General features: G+C 46.3%; 4 protein-coding genes across 4 annotated transcripts; 2 read left to right on the top strand and 2 right to left on the bottom strand.

Moving 5' to 3' along the window:
• Positions 1 to 215: 215 nt before the first annotated feature.
• Positions 216 to 2,169, bottom strand: N7483_006066 (fungal specific transcription factor domain-containing protein; the record flags this gene model as incomplete). Its single annotated transcript, XM_057089503.1, has 4 exons — positions 216 to 614; positions 679 to 976; positions 1,032 to 1,449; positions 1,506 to 2,169. 4 exons carry the CDS (start codon positions 2,167 to 2,169, stop codon positions 216 to 218), a joined length of 1,779 nt encoding a protein of 592 aa, XP_056949332.1.
• Positions 2,170 to 9,320: 7,151 nt separating this feature from the next.
• N7483_006065 (ketopantoate reductase family protein) lies at positions 9,321 to 11,954 on the top strand (the record flags this gene model as incomplete). The annotated part of the gene is made up of 7 exons (XM_057089502.1): positions 9,321 to 9,354; positions 9,405 to 9,525; positions 9,596 to 9,636; positions 9,772 to 10,201; positions 10,266 to 10,835; positions 10,897 to 11,462; positions 11,524 to 11,954. 7 exons carry the CDS (start codon positions 9,321 to 9,323, stop codon positions 11,952 to 11,954), a joined length of 2,193 nt encoding a protein of 730 aa, XP_056949331.1.
• Positions 11,955 to 13,304: 1,350 nt separating this feature from the next.
• On the top strand, positions 13,305 to 13,694 carry N7483_006064 (DASH complex subunit HSK3 family protein; the record flags this gene model as incomplete). The annotated part of the gene is made up of 1 exon (XM_057089501.1): positions 13,305 to 13,694. One exon carries the CDS (start codon positions 13,305 to 13,307, stop codon positions 13,692 to 13,694), a length of 390 nt encoding a protein of 129 aa, XP_056949330.1.
• Positions 13,695 to 13,934: 240 nt separating this feature from the next.
• N7483_006063 (histidine phosphatase family protein) lies at positions 13,935 to 14,986 on the bottom strand (the record flags this gene model as incomplete). Its single annotated transcript, XM_057089500.1, has 4 exons — positions 13,935 to 13,998; positions 14,088 to 14,303; positions 14,470 to 14,733; positions 14,811 to 14,986. 4 exons carry the CDS (start codon positions 14,984 to 14,986, stop codon positions 13,935 to 13,937), a joined length of 720 nt encoding a protein of 239 aa, XP_056949329.1.
• Between the last annotated feature and the right edge of the window lie 1,803 nt (positions 14,987 to 16,789).

Genomic DNA, 16,789 nt, shown 5'->3' with positions numbered 1-16,789 from the left:
ATAAATCCTTCGTAATCGCAGTCCGTCGTCCATACTCCCAATTCAGTTTAGTACTCCGACCCCGACGGTCCGACCCCGACCATCGGAGTATCCACCTTCTAGGCTGCCACAGGGCATACCTAATCTTCAATACGGCGACACCATGAATCAATATTAATCGTATGATTGGAATTTGTCTCGGCTAATATTTGTAACTGGGAAAGGCTAGGTCTCCTCTAAAACATCTGCAACGTATCCTGCAACTCGAATTGCCAATTATCGAGATGTGTTATATAGTAGTTGTAGTCCAGAATTCCAATGGCATCCGGAAATTCGGCATTCGTAGGAGAGTGTGGCTTTGCTGTAGAAACTTCCGGCTTAGGGACATCCGTCAAGACAAAGTCAAGCACGTGCCCAATCGTCTCTCGGGCCTGTTGGCATATATCATAGTTTCCTTCGTGAGGCTGAACAATCGTTTGAAGATAAGATGCGAAATTGCTCAGAGCCTGGATGACTCGAGATCGTGGGAACGGCGTTGTCACGGCGACTGAAGAATCATCGATATTCAAATGAGAAGCGCGACGGACAAGCTCTATTGATAGAACACCAGCTGATGAAAGACCGAAGAAAGATATCTTGATTTTTGTGCTTTAGTTAGCAAATATTTTCTCGTATTTGGAAGAAAGTGCCAGTACTCACCACCCAAGAAAGCTCCGGTGTAAGTTTCATACTGCGGACCCGAGTGTCAATCAGCAAGAGCACGTCTTCCAGTATCTCTTGCGAGACCTTGACAAGATCGGGGGACCAGATATCAAGCCGTTTTGAGAGGATTCGATGAAGCATAAATTTATTGTACATATAGTCCAAGTGCAACTGGAGATAAACACTGTGTTCACACGTTAAGAGCTCTGCAGCTGACGGAGCCTCAGGGTCATGTCTTCGATGTAGGAATGATGGCAGGCTAGCCCAGGTCAGTTCGGACTGCTGTAATAGCTCTCTAACAAAAGTGTATTAGCAGAAATCTAGATTTGACAACGAATTAGAAATCTCACTTGACCCTTGCTGGTAAGTCTTCGACTTGATGGTTGAGCGATAGCTCTAGAACACTCTCTCGCACAGGGCCCATAATAAGAGATACCCTCAACCAAACGGCCTGTTTGTTATTCTCGATCTTGTTCCAGCCGTCTGAATCCAATTTGCTGATTGCCAAATCTCGGACCTCTGGCTCTGCAATAATGTCTTTGAATTCGAGATCCAGCGGTAAAGAGATATTACAAAACCGCCAGCTAATGCGTGGGGGTCTTCCGAGGAATGTCGCGAGCTGCTTGTCTGTACTGAATGCATGGCCCATCAGTCGTTTTCGTGTTTCCGACAGCCAAAATGGGGTGTCAGGGTCCGGCAAAGGTTGGTTAAACCCCAGAGAGAAGACTATCGTTGAAAGATCACCCAACGCTCGCCATGAACGGTAGTCTAAATTCTTTAGCTATCCGGTGCCCCGTGGATGGATATGAACCTGCTGTATTTACCTTTGTCGCCGTAGATCAACGTGGTGAGCGTGGTCCGTTTGGAATTCAACCAGCTGACAACGTCATTTAATACACCAGCTTCATTGCAGAATGCTAGACATGTTTCTGTTGCTGACAAGGCCAGTTCTCCAAGCTCCTTCCTCGATCTCGCTGGCCTGTAGTCGGTCTGGACTGTTGAGTCCGAATCTCCAGGAAGTGCAACGCCCATTCCGACACTCGCGAAGGCCAATCCAATTATCTCCCACCTGTAGGACATGGATGACATGAATTGAGTAAATGTGAGGGATGGATTCAGCTGTACTTGCCTTGAAGACAGCTGGAAGATTTCTCGCGAGAGAGCAAACAAGGAGTTATCGTCAACAGAGCATGACTGCAGGCCTGGTATTTTTTCTAGGGATTCAAAAGTGAACTCCACAAGGGGTCGAGACCAGAAGTCGCACTCTCCTGTCTTTTCTAGCCAGATGTCTGCGTTTTGCTTGAAAAGGGATAGATCTTTGGACAACAATCGAAGGATTCGAGCACCACGTCGTATTTCATCGATTTCGATAGTCACGGCGCTCACGACAGGATCCTGTACATTTTGGTCGGTCGCTTGGGTATCTTGTGGAAGTGAGACAGCCAAGTTATCAGCGCTTTCTTTGAAAAGTGCAAAGTGACTTGTCATTCCAAGATACTCTGATTGTGACAACCGTCTTCTCTTGGGGGCCGATCGACTCTCCCAAATTGGGTCTAGAGGTGCTGAGGAATCCAACACTGCCTGCGGATTCACCTCTACAGTTGCCGAACGTGACGTATGAGATCCATCGACTGCTTTTATCGAGGGGCGGTAGACACATTGTTCCGACTTCTTTTTACGAGCACATCGCCCGCATACAGGGAGTTGATGATCGCATCGTAGTTTCGAGTTACGGCAAGGTTCACACGATGATGGCAAACCATTCTTTCGCAATGTCGCCATGGGTAATTTCCTAGATCTTCCAAATCATGTGTCAACTAAAGAATATTACGTGGAAAGATCAGGCCCTCTAGCGCCGACTACTACGCCCATACTAGGTACGGAGTAGATTCCCCGAATATCCGGTGCGATAATATTTGACTAAGCATTTTGGCCTAAGGCCACTAACAAATGTCTGACCAGTTGGCGCATGCTTTGCCTGGCGTCTGGAATGCAACCTTGGAAGTCGACATTCAATCGTGGAAGAGAGTGCACAGGTGTGTTAATTCCGTCCATCCAACCAAGAAAAATTCTCTATCCACTTGGTCAGATTAAAGGATTCAGACCCTGATATCAAGCCCCGGGGTGACCCTGAAGGAAATTACCATTAATCAACTATAAACGGACTAAGCCGAAAAGGACTCCACAACAACCCGATTCAATCGATCTCATTAAACCAGCTTCTAGGCCCCAGTTATAAGTCAGATCAATCAAGCAACTTCTGGCCCGTGTCCTTAACGTGTTCCTCATCTCCCTCTTTTCTTTGCCAATGTCCAGAACATTGTTAAACTCCCCCTGTTAATTTGCCAAATCCTCCGCTCCGTAAACATGGGAATCACTGCCAGTGGTAGTCAACCCCCAAAGAAGCAAATATACTCATTCTGACGAGTTGGTTGCCTTCTCACTTATCCATCACGAGGAATTACATCGCATCTATTGCGTACTCCCTAGCCCAAACGGCAATTCAGATGGACCATTTGAACTTGAAGTGCCGGTACATATACAGCCAGGGACCCCACTATGTACTACTCCGTGTTGGTCACCAAGATTTAGGATCCTGCTAATCCTGCAATTTTTATTTTTGTTGGATGAGATTGGCAGCTAAGGCTAGTGGGAAAACTGACTTGAATCGGGGTGATTGCACTCGGTAGTTCTTATCATGGCTCTGATCATTGCCAGATGCCGGCTTGTATATTCAGCTGGGCCCATCCCGCTTCAGATTCAAGCGCGTGCATAAAATTGGCCACTAGTCAGGATCGGTATACAGATAAGCTTAGTTGCATAAAGCACGGGAGTCAGGTCATATTGTACGATATATGATTTCAAATCCACAGCTTATGCTTTGTTTAATCCCCAATTCCAATTGGCCAACCTTAAGCCGGAAATATTTGACCATCTTAGCTCATTTTCTGACTCGTGCGGTTCAATCAGATGTGTCCGATTTTGCGTAGTAGTGAAGATTAATGATAGGTGGGAAGGCAACCCACCAGCCTTGACCCGATAAGCCTAAAAGCATACAGCCCACTCCGGATGTCCCTTCTTGGACTACATGCTTCCATGCACATGCAAGGCCAGTTGTCGACTTGTCAAGGTAGAAACAAGGATAATGATTGCTCCTACAAGCTGGCTAGATTCAATAAATATGCATGGGGTGCAAACGCACTGGCAAGAGTCTGGTTGGCGATACTGTTGGTCACGGGGTACATAAGTAGTATACCTGTGCATCAAATTCACATCACATCTGTACCTTCAATGTTTCAAATGTTGAATGACATACTATTAGTCTCAGGCTCTATGTATAGCTTCAAGTTCAGTACTCAGGTCTTTCAAGTTATCTGATTAAAGTTATTCAATACATAGTATCATTCGTTATGTATGGTTGGGCTGCAGGTATGTTTAAAAGCGCAAGAGCTACTAGCACTAGACCCCATTCGCGTTTTCCCTGAACTTTGATCTATGAGCTTCGAGTTGATGATACATACCCGTGGACTAAATCTATCCCACCTTCTTAATTACGTGCTATCAATAATGAAGGTTGGTTTCTTTCCTCAAGACCTGTCTTCTTTACCCCAATCATCTTGCACAACATCTGCTACGAACGGTGCGCGTTGGTCCTAAAAGATGTAGCTTGCCAGTTTAACGCGAATTTTCAGACCACTTGCACTGTTTACGTTAGCCCCCGAATCTGGCCCATAAGAACTCCCCTCTTCACGCTTCCCAAATATCGGATACCCGCACTCAGTGACCGTATGCTCAAGAGCTCCGCGTCCATCACAATATTCTGTTCTCAAAAATACTATCGTCATGTCCAGTCAAGACACCCCAGCTCCAACATCGCAATATTAAGATGCAATTTCTAATAATGGGCAGATCAATTACGAACATCCATCGCAGCTCCCTCCGATCGTTGTAGGAACACACTCTCAGCCACCAGGTGTCTGGGCCATATTGGTGCAGCAACTACACTTCAAAGCAGCCCGAACTGGAGACTGACTCAAAGGCAATATTCTTCCAGTGACTCATGGAATGCCGACTGTCTGCGAGCCTGTGCGATGAAGCACCCCACGGACATCTCAAAAAATAATGAGGGACAGAGTGACTGTGGTGAAGATGGCTAGGAGAGATACGGTGGAAAGCACTCATGCTCCAAGCGTGTACAAGAGCCATCCTTCGTTTCTCCCCTGGGGTGATGACTGTCGAGTCCATGCAAGTCCGCAACCGAATCAACAACTCTTACCAGAGACTCAACAATCTTCTGATGCGCCTGCCAAACTTTCGTTGATGAAATCACCAATGGTCAATCAGAATCAGATAAACAGAAAACACAGGGCGCCAAATTGGACATAAGCACCCACCGTTGACCTACAAGCCAATCCGAATGAGATAGAACGGCATGACCAGAACGAAACAGTTAAGATGAGAAAGAAAAACGAAAATACAACATGTTGGCCAAGACGCCTTCATTCATGAGTTGATAGGATATATACCAACCCTGGAAGTACACACATGTACTCCGTGGATGCATAATGGAATAAGCGACCATCATAATCAAGCTTACATCAATTTTATGTTAAAACCGCTAAATCCAGACTAGGTCCAAAAGAGAAAAGAAAAAAAAAACCCTCTTGGCACGCGGGCAATGGAACGATCGCTCCCAGTAACGCATATCAAAAAACAAGGCAGCGACGGAACCGAAACCCCCAAAACCCTGTCTCGGACCTCGCACTGCCAAGTGTCCACAAGGGTCCTGGGGCCTTTTGGGGCCTTTTGGGGCCTTTGTCTCTCTTTAGCGTGAAAAATAGAAATGGCTGAGTGGTTCAAGTTTCGCGGCAAATTGTGGTTTGAAAATTTTTACTCGTATTTATTTCTGGGTTTGGAAATCGTGGTTCTCTTCGAATTTCTCGATCTTACAGAGTTTCACTATGGAGAGGCCCATAGTGCTTCGGCTTGTACTGGCTCCCGGCCGCTCCGCAGATTGCCTACTTTTTTTTCCCTTTTATCACGCTAGACCCTCCACCGGCGTGAGTGGCAGCCGCCACTGACTCAACGGGTGGTAGTTGTGATTTGTAAAAACCGATATAAGTGAGACAATGTTGGGTCAGTCGGGTTTTGGAGCCAATGGGCGTTAGGAGGCTTGTATATTCCAGCACTACGAGCAATGATCTTCAGCACAACCACATGTGCATACGTACATTAACTTGAACCGGATGCCAGTGGTTGTCGATATGAGTTGCCATTTGCTAATACCAGTATAATTGTTTACTGGAATGATTATGCAGGTGTCATTGATTGTTCTTATGATCTATCCCAGATGTCAGAATCGGCCATCACTCCATTCTGTGCGCTAGCGCAGGCATCGGACTATTGGCATTGTGATGTCTCAGTCTAAGAACTCATCAATTTACTCCGAGTCCGTAGACATCTTGAATAGGTATCATCGGGTGCGGACGTGAGTATAGCCACCTATGTCTATAAACATCTCGTAGATGTCACTTGTGGCAAACCTCCTGAAAATCATGAAATCATATCATGTCATTGATCGACATGACCTTCAAGTTTAGAGAAATGGTATATTGTGGCAGAGTCAACCGTGTAAATTGTCAAATATCTGACATGTAAATAAATGTCCGTTTCTGTCGGGGACTTTTTGGCAGATTCTGCAAACGTGGTTCACGCGTTTCCCCTGCCACCGGTCGGCATGGCCGCGTATTTGCTGCGAATGTTTTCGTTCCCGGTGAGATCCACCCGGGGAACCTTCTCGGTCTGGTTCCACCGTGAATATCGATTTGACGCGAATAAGAAAGAACGTGTTCCCGAGAACTTTCAGCGGGTCTCCCCACTGAAGCTTTGGACATTGTGATCTGGGGAGAGATTCTGGACTGATCGACAGAGCTGAGCTTGAGTAACTCCGAACTGCAGGTACGAAGAGACTTCGTATAGTACTTCCAAGGTTGAACTGGATACTGCAAATCAGCTATGAGTATGCACGATATTGGAACTATGTGCATACAAAGCTATGTACAGGATGATAGTACCCTATCTAGGCTATCTAGGGACTCTGTCTCTCGGGTAATTCAACCGATTTAGAATGTCTGCAATGTGCCAAAGCATTATCAGATTCCGTTCTCTATCCAGATGTGCCCCTAAATCGCCGAATAATGCTCGATCATACTCGATTAGGTTGTGAAACACATCCCTTGCTGGAATCAAAGCTGCAAACAGCTGCACCTGGAGGCATTTGGCACGCGCGTCGATCCCTCTGGCATGCTCCTAACACCGCCTCCCCCTTCCTGGCATCCCGTAGGGCGATCATTTTGTACCCCTGGGGTCTAGCTATTGAGACTAGGACCGCTTGAGAAAAAAAAGGAAACACAGCTACAGGATTAGTGAGTTTGCCTGCTGTGTACTGTACCTGTACCTGTACCTGTCCCTGTGTTGCCAGGGGATAATTTCAGGTTAGAGAAAGGGTCAAATTCGATCGGACTAGGTTCTGTTCGGACTAGTCTGAAGCCATGTAGAATAGTCAGGATAGATCAAGATGTACAGTATTTGTCGTGTTGGTTCTTATCGCTATGCAGTTGTAGGTTCAAGTTCAAGTTGAGCCTGGATACCAGCGGTGTGGGGGGGCCCCTCTCCTTATCCGGTGGTACGATGTTTACTTTTGTACACATGTGTCCACTTAGGCATTGGATTGTCCATCTTATCCCGAGTTGTCCATGGTGGACTGTAGTTAGATGCACATGTGCAGGTTGATTTGGTGATAGTCGAATCAGAAGGCATGAAAAGAGGGCGATTATGTGATTATTCAGGTCCACATCTTATATACAGGGAAGTGCATAGAGGATGATACTATATCCGTATACGCCCTAGTAACCACATACTAGTACATCCGGTACCTGTCAGCGCCACGATCGGCAAAGATTTGTGATTCATGCTGGTGCGTCTCGGTGGCTTGAGTATGTGTCCAATACGACATTGGCGCGCACGAGAGGACCAAGCCAGGTCCAGATGGATTGTCTTACAAGTCTTCAAGACAACCATGAAACTTACAGATAATTTTTACTACGGAGTATAAGGGCTCTCTAGATGACTAGTACTACATAGTACGCGCCATAGTACCTAGGTAAATTCTAACAAACATTTGAAATAAACAATATGAAAACAATGTTATTTCCCAAGGTTCTGATTCGATAAAAACCCTTGAAGCCCAACCTATCTCCTCTCTGCCCGAGTTAATGAATTTTTTTTTCTTTCTTTTTTGGTGGTTCAAGTGGGGGTGGTTTTTTTGCTCTCGCGCCAGTGGATGGGGTGACCAGGTGGACGTGGCCACCATACGCGTCGGGTCCATCGCAAGACCGAGAGTACTATAGATGGGGAACCAGGTTGGTACAGATGTCTAAGATAGTATTAGTGAGGGTTTATAAGATCTAAAAAAAAGGATTATCTTTCCCTGACAACATATTCAACTGACAATTTCATGATCTATGTCCACTTGATTACTCCATAGCCCGTCACAGAATTATGGAGAGCTTACACAATGGTGCAGATCAATAAGAAGACGTTGGTCCCGAGTGGAGCCTTGAAAGGTTTGAGTGGCTCCTTTTAGTTTGAAAAAAAAAGAAAAAAAAAAGAATAAATTCTAAAATCTAAATTAATAATGGATTTTAATTATAGAATCGAGATTCTAAATATTCTAAATACCCTTGGAGATTAACATACCGAACATTGAAGCTTCCATATCAATAGTCTTTCCCTCGATCTACTACTACATAGCCACTATTTCACTTTTTTTTTCTTTTCAGATATTGTACTACACATCGGGAATACGGCAATCTTGGAATCGGGAAGAAGTACGAATCAGTACGAATCAGTTTTATGCATGTACCACTTGGATAGTGATTGCGTGGATGGTCACGAAACGGCGATAGCGCGGGAACTAGGATTTAGGCAGATGGGACTCATAGCATATCAATTCATACTTCATATACGAGTACAAATGACCTATTCTGTACTCCGTACTCCATTTACTTAGATTACATAGTACATTAAAAACAAACTGCATTCAGAGGATCTTCCGGTCACAACCAATTTGGATTCCCTTATCGTTTTCCGTTTCCGGATCCAAGCGGGGGATCCTCGACCGTTGGAAAGACCATAGAGAATGAGGAAGAGGAAAAATAACAATTGTTCGCAGTACAATTCAATCGCTGCAAAAGGCAAACCTATCATTAAAAAAAGAAAAGGGGAAAAAAGTGGAAGGAGAAAAAAAAAAAACAGGGACAGAGAGTTGAGGCTGATCTAAACCCTTTGGCCAACTTGGAACTTCTCTCCCCCCCAACCCAACCTTCTCTCTCTCTCTCTCTCTCACTCTTCTACTATTTTCGACTCTCCCTTACCCGTCACTTTCGTTTTTTCTTTTTTTTCTTTTTATTTGCTGTTCTTACCCCCTTTTCTCACCCTGCAGAAAGTTCCCCTTTGTGGTTCTTTATTACGACCTCCTTCCTCACCCTGGATCATTCGTGGTAGATCATCTTATCGGCCTCGAGCCGACCTTTCGACTTGGGTCCTTCCCGCCCATCACTTCTTGCCACTTTCAGATCATGGCTCCCCCTCCACGATTGCGCATTCTCTCCGGTGAGTCTTCGCTTCTCAAATCATCATGGGCTTAACTAAGATTTGTTCAGTTGGGGGCAATGCGATCTCAGCCTTTCTGTCCTGGCGACTTCAGGCTACGACTTCTTGTGATGTGACACTGGTGTGGAAGCAAGGCTTTGAAGCAGTCTCACAATATGGTGTTTCTTTCAAGTACGTCGCTTTTAGTACCTCAAGATCCTCCAAAAAAAAAACTCCAAGTCCTAACGTTATGCTTTCACAGATCAAAAGCATTCGGCAATGAACGTTTCAAACCCCGTCATGGTACGAGATCCTTGACGGGCGCCCCTTGGGCGTCCACTCCAGCCCAATCAATGAACTCCATGAAGAAGAAAAAAAGGCAGAATGAGAAGGATACCGTGGTATACGGATGATGCGGCTAACGTTTCTACCATTTAGTTGTCCGATCGCCCGAAGAGGCCTCATCCCGTGAAAACGCTTACGACTATGTCATTCTCTGCATCAAGGCCCTGCCTGATGTCTACGACCTGGCATCGGTCATCGAATCCGTTGTAACACCCCAACACACTTGTATCCTGGTGAACACTACAAACACTCTGGGCATCGAAGCCCATCTCGAACAACGATACCCGACCAACGTCATCCTCTCCCTGGTTTCCAACGTGGAAATCTCCCAGACTGGGCCCAGCGAATTTGAGCATCTAAACTCCAGTGAAATCCATGTGGGAACGATCAACAGGAAATCGCCTATCCCGGTCTCAATTCAACAGGACATGGCTGTAGCTCTCTCTGCGACGCTGAACAGTGGTCAGGTCGACTGTAAAGTGTCACCGAATATTCGCCAGGAACAATTCGAACGCATGATCGGGTGAGTTCTTCTATCACTCTTCAGCTTGGATAATTTCGATATGGTGCTGACTTTTCTCTCAAAGTCCGATCGCGTTCCACCCTGCTAGCATCGTTTTCGAATCCCCTAATCCTACACAATTACTAGAGAAAGTCGGAGTGCGGCAATTGGTCACAGGTATCATTGATGAACTAATGCAATTGGCTGCTGCTTTGGACTGTGATTTCCCCATTGATTTCCGGCAAAAGACAATTGAAAAAATGACTGCTTCGGATGCCCCGAGCACCATGTTCCAAGATTTCCAGGCTCGACGCCCCATGGAGGTCGAGAACTTCTTGGGTTCTCCAATCAAATTAGCCTCCGAGACAAACGTTTCCTTACCCAGAATCGAGGCCATGTACGCCATGCTTCACCACGCAAATATTGTGAACCAGTCCAAGCCCAGGCACGGCGATTCTCCGCCTGCTTCCGTAATGGGCCAGCCACCTCCCCGGATGTCATCTGCTCCACCACCTCAACGTCCACCCATGAACGGAGCCGGTATGCGATCAAGTCGTACAAATTCAAGCATGGGGGTCCCCCAGTCTCGACGTGGCCCACCTCCAGGCATGATGCGGGTCCCACCCGGTGGACCGATGCCCCCCGGTTCTCGGGGGTATGCCCCGTGACCCTTCACTCGAAGGTCTCGAGGAGTTCAGCCATCTGATGATATACAGCGACGAAGCAGATGGTGGTCAACCGCATCCTAATGGCAATGGTTTCCCCGATGGTGCTTCCCACGGCCCTGGTCCAAACGATATCGCACTCCGGGAGCGAGAATTGGCTCTTCGGCAGCGAGAGCTGCAGCTCCGAGAGCAGGAGATGGGTATGCGTCGCGGCCCTGGCCCTGCCCCACGACGGGGACCACCACCACCACGTGCGCCCCCATCGACATTCGACGAAGAAGATGAAGATTACTTCGACCCAATGGACCATATTCAGATCCCCCACGTCGATCCGGATAGTGTTGATATGATGAGCATCACTTCGCGTCGAGCCCGCAAGGCGCCCAGCCATAGTCAATTCCGCAAGAACCCGGAATTCGGTGCTGGAAGTGTTGGCATGCCACAGAGCCGTCCTTCGTCGTCCGCCTTTGGTCGATACTTCGGGCGGAAACGTGCCAGTGACCGAGTTATGCAGGAGATTCCTGGACTTCATGATTCTCTCATGGATCACCCCATGATGAGTTACTCATCGAACAGATACGGAGCCGTCGATCGGAATCAGATGCACTCCGAATCGCGTGCCAACTCCCTGACGGCCAGCCACATGGGAGACTTCCCTCCTCGCCCACACCCTCAGAGTCGACGAAACAGCCAGTCGCCTGCTGTTCCTTTCCCCGGGGGACCCCCCTGGACCCGGACCTCGCATGGCACGTCCAATGACCGCCCATGACCCGAACCTTGGGCCTCCTGGTGGGCATCCTGGTGGACCTCATCACAATGGCCATCCGTCGCCCCCTGGAAACATGCGGACACCGGTCCCCCGGCATCCGTCAAATCAAGGCCCGGTTGGACCACAACAGATTGAGCAACACTATGGGGTGAGCAACCCGTATCCCGCTAAAGGCCCTCCCAAGAACAAGAGTCTGACTGGAAGTGCGAGCGCCAGCGCTGAGAGTGGTGATAGTGGCGCCAGTGCCAATCTTGATTCTGAAGCGTCCGCTCATAGCAGTCAGGTTAGTCTGGGTGACCAGCAACATCAGCGCCATCTTGCGGCGGCACCTGTTCGTTGAAATTGCGAATAATCGTACATGGAGATTCATCCTACATTTTATTTTATTTCCTGTCCACTCTCACTCCATGATTATAAACAAAGCGGACAATTGATGGCCGACTGAATTTTCCTTCCGTGACGTTTCTATCTCCTATTATTGGGACGAATACCCTTCCACCGTCCGCTTTCGAAAAAAAATTCTTGTCATGTTTGGACTCTTTCTGCATCGTTTGTGCGTGTTTTGGCTTTCGACTCGGGGACAATATTGCTTATCTTATGGCCCCGTGCAAATCAAGTATTGGTTAATACTCTGCTGTTCGCTTCTTTACATATACATGAGGGACATAGGGGTTTGTTATTACTCTTTTTTGGGTGTGTGCTTCTCGTTCTGGAGTGGTCGGGATATGGGTCTGCTTTTTATCTTCCATCTGTCTGTTCTTGCGTTTCGTCTTTGCTCTCTGCATTCATACTCATCATCTCCCTACGGCATTCCCGTCTCTGCTTGTTTTGCTTTCATTTTTGTTGAGGCTCGCGCGCGTCTAGACTCGGACAACCTCATCCGTTATCTCCCTCCCTCTCCTTCAAATCCTGTTGATATAGCGCCCTCCGCCTCTCGTCCAGTCCACTCAGTCAATCAGCCGCACCTCTCATCTCACTGCATGATTGTACACTACGTGATCCGGCGCTTTTCCTTCCCCCCCACCAAACCATCATTATATGGGCTCGTATACGTCGCCTTGAATTGCCTTTCCTTTTTTCCCTTTCTTTGTTGTCTCCGTATCTCGATCTCTCCTGGCATTTCTCTCCTTTGCCCAATGTTTCATTTTGCTTTTATCATCTGGCTGGTCTGCGGGCTTGTCTAATTTCTGGTCTGGTCCCTGGCGCATTGCAGAACTGCGGGGATTCGATTTATTCGGTTGAGTTGTCTTGATCTGCTTGGACTTTCGCGCTTGGCTGGAATTAATGATGGGTGCGATGGTTGAATCGCCCTTTGAACAGAATCGCATCCTTTTGGAGCGCATGAATTGATAGACCGTTCCGTTATACCGTTGGGGTTGCTTTGGTCAATGAAAGTCTTGAGTCCACATATATGAGTGTAGCTGTAACCAATTGTAGTCGTACCCATCAGAGAGAGGGTTAGACTCGAATTTGAACATTTGAAATATTGCTCAAAAACTTTCGTTGACCTGCGTTAAGTATCACCAACTGGACAATCTCATATCAGTGGGTCCATCACGTGCAGTCCATTGTAAACAAATCCCCACTTACACCAGCGACTCTTTAGCTTTGAACACAACTCTAAGAAATCTCATTCCCCGAATCAATCGAGTCCAATTTCACGAATTCCAAGTCATCAAAACCTGCCAAAATGCCGTTCCAACCTTCCCACCGCAAAACCCCCTCAACCTCCTACCCCCGCTCCTCAATGATGCCAAGTCAAAACACCTTCAACCAGACCACAACGAGCATGGGCCCCCCGCATGCAGGAAGCACACCGTCCATGTCCGCGGCTAAAAGCCGTCAATACGCACATCTGCACTCGCAGCTCGCCCAACTAAACGCCAATCTCGCCGATACGGAGAACCTGTTGCGCATGACAGCCGTCCAGGCGGGTGATATGCGGTTTTTGGGTGGGTATATCGGGGGTATGTTTATGGGGTCTGCGAAGATTCTGGGGGAGGAAGGTGTCAAGGGAAATGCGGATCCGATTGAGAAGAGTCAGGAGAGTGTCAAGAAGGAGGATAGTGAGGAGGAGTGATCCTTTATCTTCTACACTATACTTCCGTCTTCTCTTCATTCCGCATTTGGGTATCGCTATGGACGATTATGAATATGAGAAAGGACGCAGTGTGGCTACAATGTGAGTTTCATTTATTGGAGCCGAATGTTCCAGTTTCTATGGTATCATGACTTGATATGCTAACTGGACGATAGATCTTCGTACACATAGGTCTAGCCTGTTATGCGAACTCGACATGGTCTCAGATATTGACTTCGTCTACTCCACCACAAACTGACCACCCAGAATAATCGCGGGCTCATCGATGTTGTGGTGCTCATAGCTGGGATACTTGTCAGCCCAGGTCCATTATGCAGTGTTCCAGATACGATCTGCTTGACGTTGCAATCGTTGCTACAAGGGTCGACATACCTAAGTGTTCCCACACTACCAGCTTCCAAAATGAACGAAGTCTCCGTCAAGGGCTTGCCTATCCAACGCATGGCAAACGCACGAAGAATATGACCATGTGCAACAACGAGGACATCACCTTTCGGGCAATCGGGATTTTCAAAGCATTGACGCTGGTATTTCTCTCTGATATCGAGGATCAAGGCATCAAGACGTTTCATGACATCTTCCGGTGACCTAAGGATAGATTAGCATAAATATGTTCAACAAGAATGATGGTCGTGACATGATATCATGAGTTGAAGCAAAATAAAATCATACAACAATTCCCAACCCATTATTAATGGATCCAGAGTGCCAGCACGAATTGAAACTTCAAAAATAATGCAAATGGATAACTTACTCTCCACCAGGACACCCATCCTCCCAAATATTCCAAACCCTCTCCCCCTTCTCAGCCCTCATCTTCCTAATCTGCTTACTTGTCAACCCCTCATAATCCCCATAATCCCATTCCCTAATCGCATCAGTAACCTCAACCCGCGCCTCCGTCCGAATAGGCTCATGATCCTCCGCATTCCGCGCCGCGTTCCAGGGTAATCGCTCCCGACAGCCGATTTCAAGGAGTTCCAGTGTTCGTTGGGCACGATGGCGGGGAGAGACATATCTAAGATAATTAGTATCGGGAAATCTTAATCACTCCGGTGATGATCTGCCCTCGTTGTGGTTAGGGGGAAGCCTTACACATGAACAAGGTTCTTCGGAACAATTAAACGGTCATTACCAACCAGTGCCTTCCCCGTTGCCTTTATACGTTTTTCACCGTTCGCTGTAAGTGGAAGGTCTGTTGTTCCGGTGTGTCGACCATTTAAGGACCATTCTGTTTCGCCATGACGGACGATAAAACAGCGGGGAGCCATTATGATATTGGCTCAGAGTAGGTGTGAATGAGAAGAGGGGTAAGAATACGAGGAAGAAGAGGAAGAGCAGGTAAGATTGAAAGTGGTTCCTGTCAGCACTGGAGACGCTTGGTGGGTTCGTTGCGTCATTGGAGCTGATAACTGGATTGATAAGCTGATAAGAATACTCTGTAGACCGATAAGCTTTGAAGTGGATCAATAAGAACCTTGGAAGTATAGAGCATAGAGTATGGAGTACGCTTCTAATAACCTCATTAAGGATGATTTAATGAGAAGATAGCAATTTATCAATCAAGATGCATCCTTTCTTTGATATGCTTGATGTTGTGGTCGTACCAGGGAAATGTTTGTCCTACTGATTATTGGACATGGGTCTGATGAGAGCTTCGAAGGTTGAAACCCGTCTGTCCAAAATGCATGTATCCACCAGTTGATGTATTATTTCTTCTATCGGAAGAAAAAAATGTATTTTCTCATTGCTTTAGTATATCTGACAAGTGACAAGCATTCCCATCTCTTCGGAGGGCACTAGAAGATGGATCAAATAACCTTACCCCCTTGAGCACTGAGCATCGGTTCATGCAACTGACCAAGTTACCAGAGAAACCTCTCACAGCTGAGGACTTATTCCAAGATCAGCAATGCAGATCGCTATATTTTATAAGGATTAATTTACTAGGGCACATCTGACTTCAACCGACTCTGACTCCGGCTCTGACTCCGACTCAGGCGACGACGAATCAATCAACAACGCCCCGACGCATACTAGTAACGCTTGAATTTATCTAGTTCAATTCAAATGCTTATAATTCCATATGTATCAAGCTTCTAAAGTATGTACTTTATGAGAGTACCTATCAAATAACCTTGCAATTTATTATATGTAATAAAATAAGAGTCAACTTGAAGTGAGAGTCAAGTGAGAGTTAAGGAAAAGTTAAGTAAGAGTTAAGTACCTAAGAGTCAACCTTAGAAAAAGAAACATTCAAAATGTTGAATTATATAGACTACTTATCTAAATACGTAGGCAGGAGGTCTAGGAGCTGTTAGCTAATTTATATAGCCCTTGATTTCAAATATGGCCCATATAGGTAGTCTACCAAACAATCAACCTTTTTTCCAGCCTAGTCCATAGCATATACCAACTCCAAAGTTATAGCTACAGCAGGCTGGAATACACTATGTCATCGCTTACCAAAAGGTATTTCAACAAGAGTATATACCGAAGACTGATGTATACACTGTGGCAAGCAATGGGACTGTCCTAGCGTAAGTGAGGAATGATTCAATCGATGATCTACACAACGTTATGAATCTCATATTGGTGGGCGGGGATGGCCTAATAAAGGTCGTTCTGATTATCAGCTGGACCAAATATTAAGGTAGTTCAGTCCACGGGTCTCGGGTATCCTCGAAGTCTTCATAAGAGACGGGGATGGAATACTACCTAAACTCCAGCAAACTGAGGTATGTTTGAGATATCAAATCAATGGTTCAAATACTGACTTCCTTACTAGAAGCAAATACCTACATGTAGTCATTATGTGCTACCAATTCCGAGTTCTTCATCCTTATGTACTATCTAGTACTACATATAAGGTTCTTAGGCACAAATCTTACTATCTTCAAGTTATGCAGAGCATACTAGTAGGTGGCAGAGTGTAAGTAGCAACCTGTATGGTTCTATCAATTTCTATAAACATATATAGGACTCAGGACTAGCACAGTTTCCAAGATTAGATATGTCAACTGGTAAAGTATTCAAATATTCACATGCACGAGATAAATTACTACATAGTAATC

The sequence above is a fragment of the Penicillium malachiteum genome (genome assembly GCF_028827825.1).
Source record: "Penicillium malachiteum strain IBT 17515 chromosome Unknown utg000002l:1.0-8849297.0:1.0-8852440.0, whole genome shotgun sequence".
NCBI lineage: Eukaryota > Fungi > Ascomycota > Eurotiomycetes > Eurotiales > Aspergillaceae > Penicillium > Penicillium malachiteum.
Note: the sequence above shows the minus strand (reverse complement) of the source record. Positions and strands in the feature narration are given on the sequence as shown.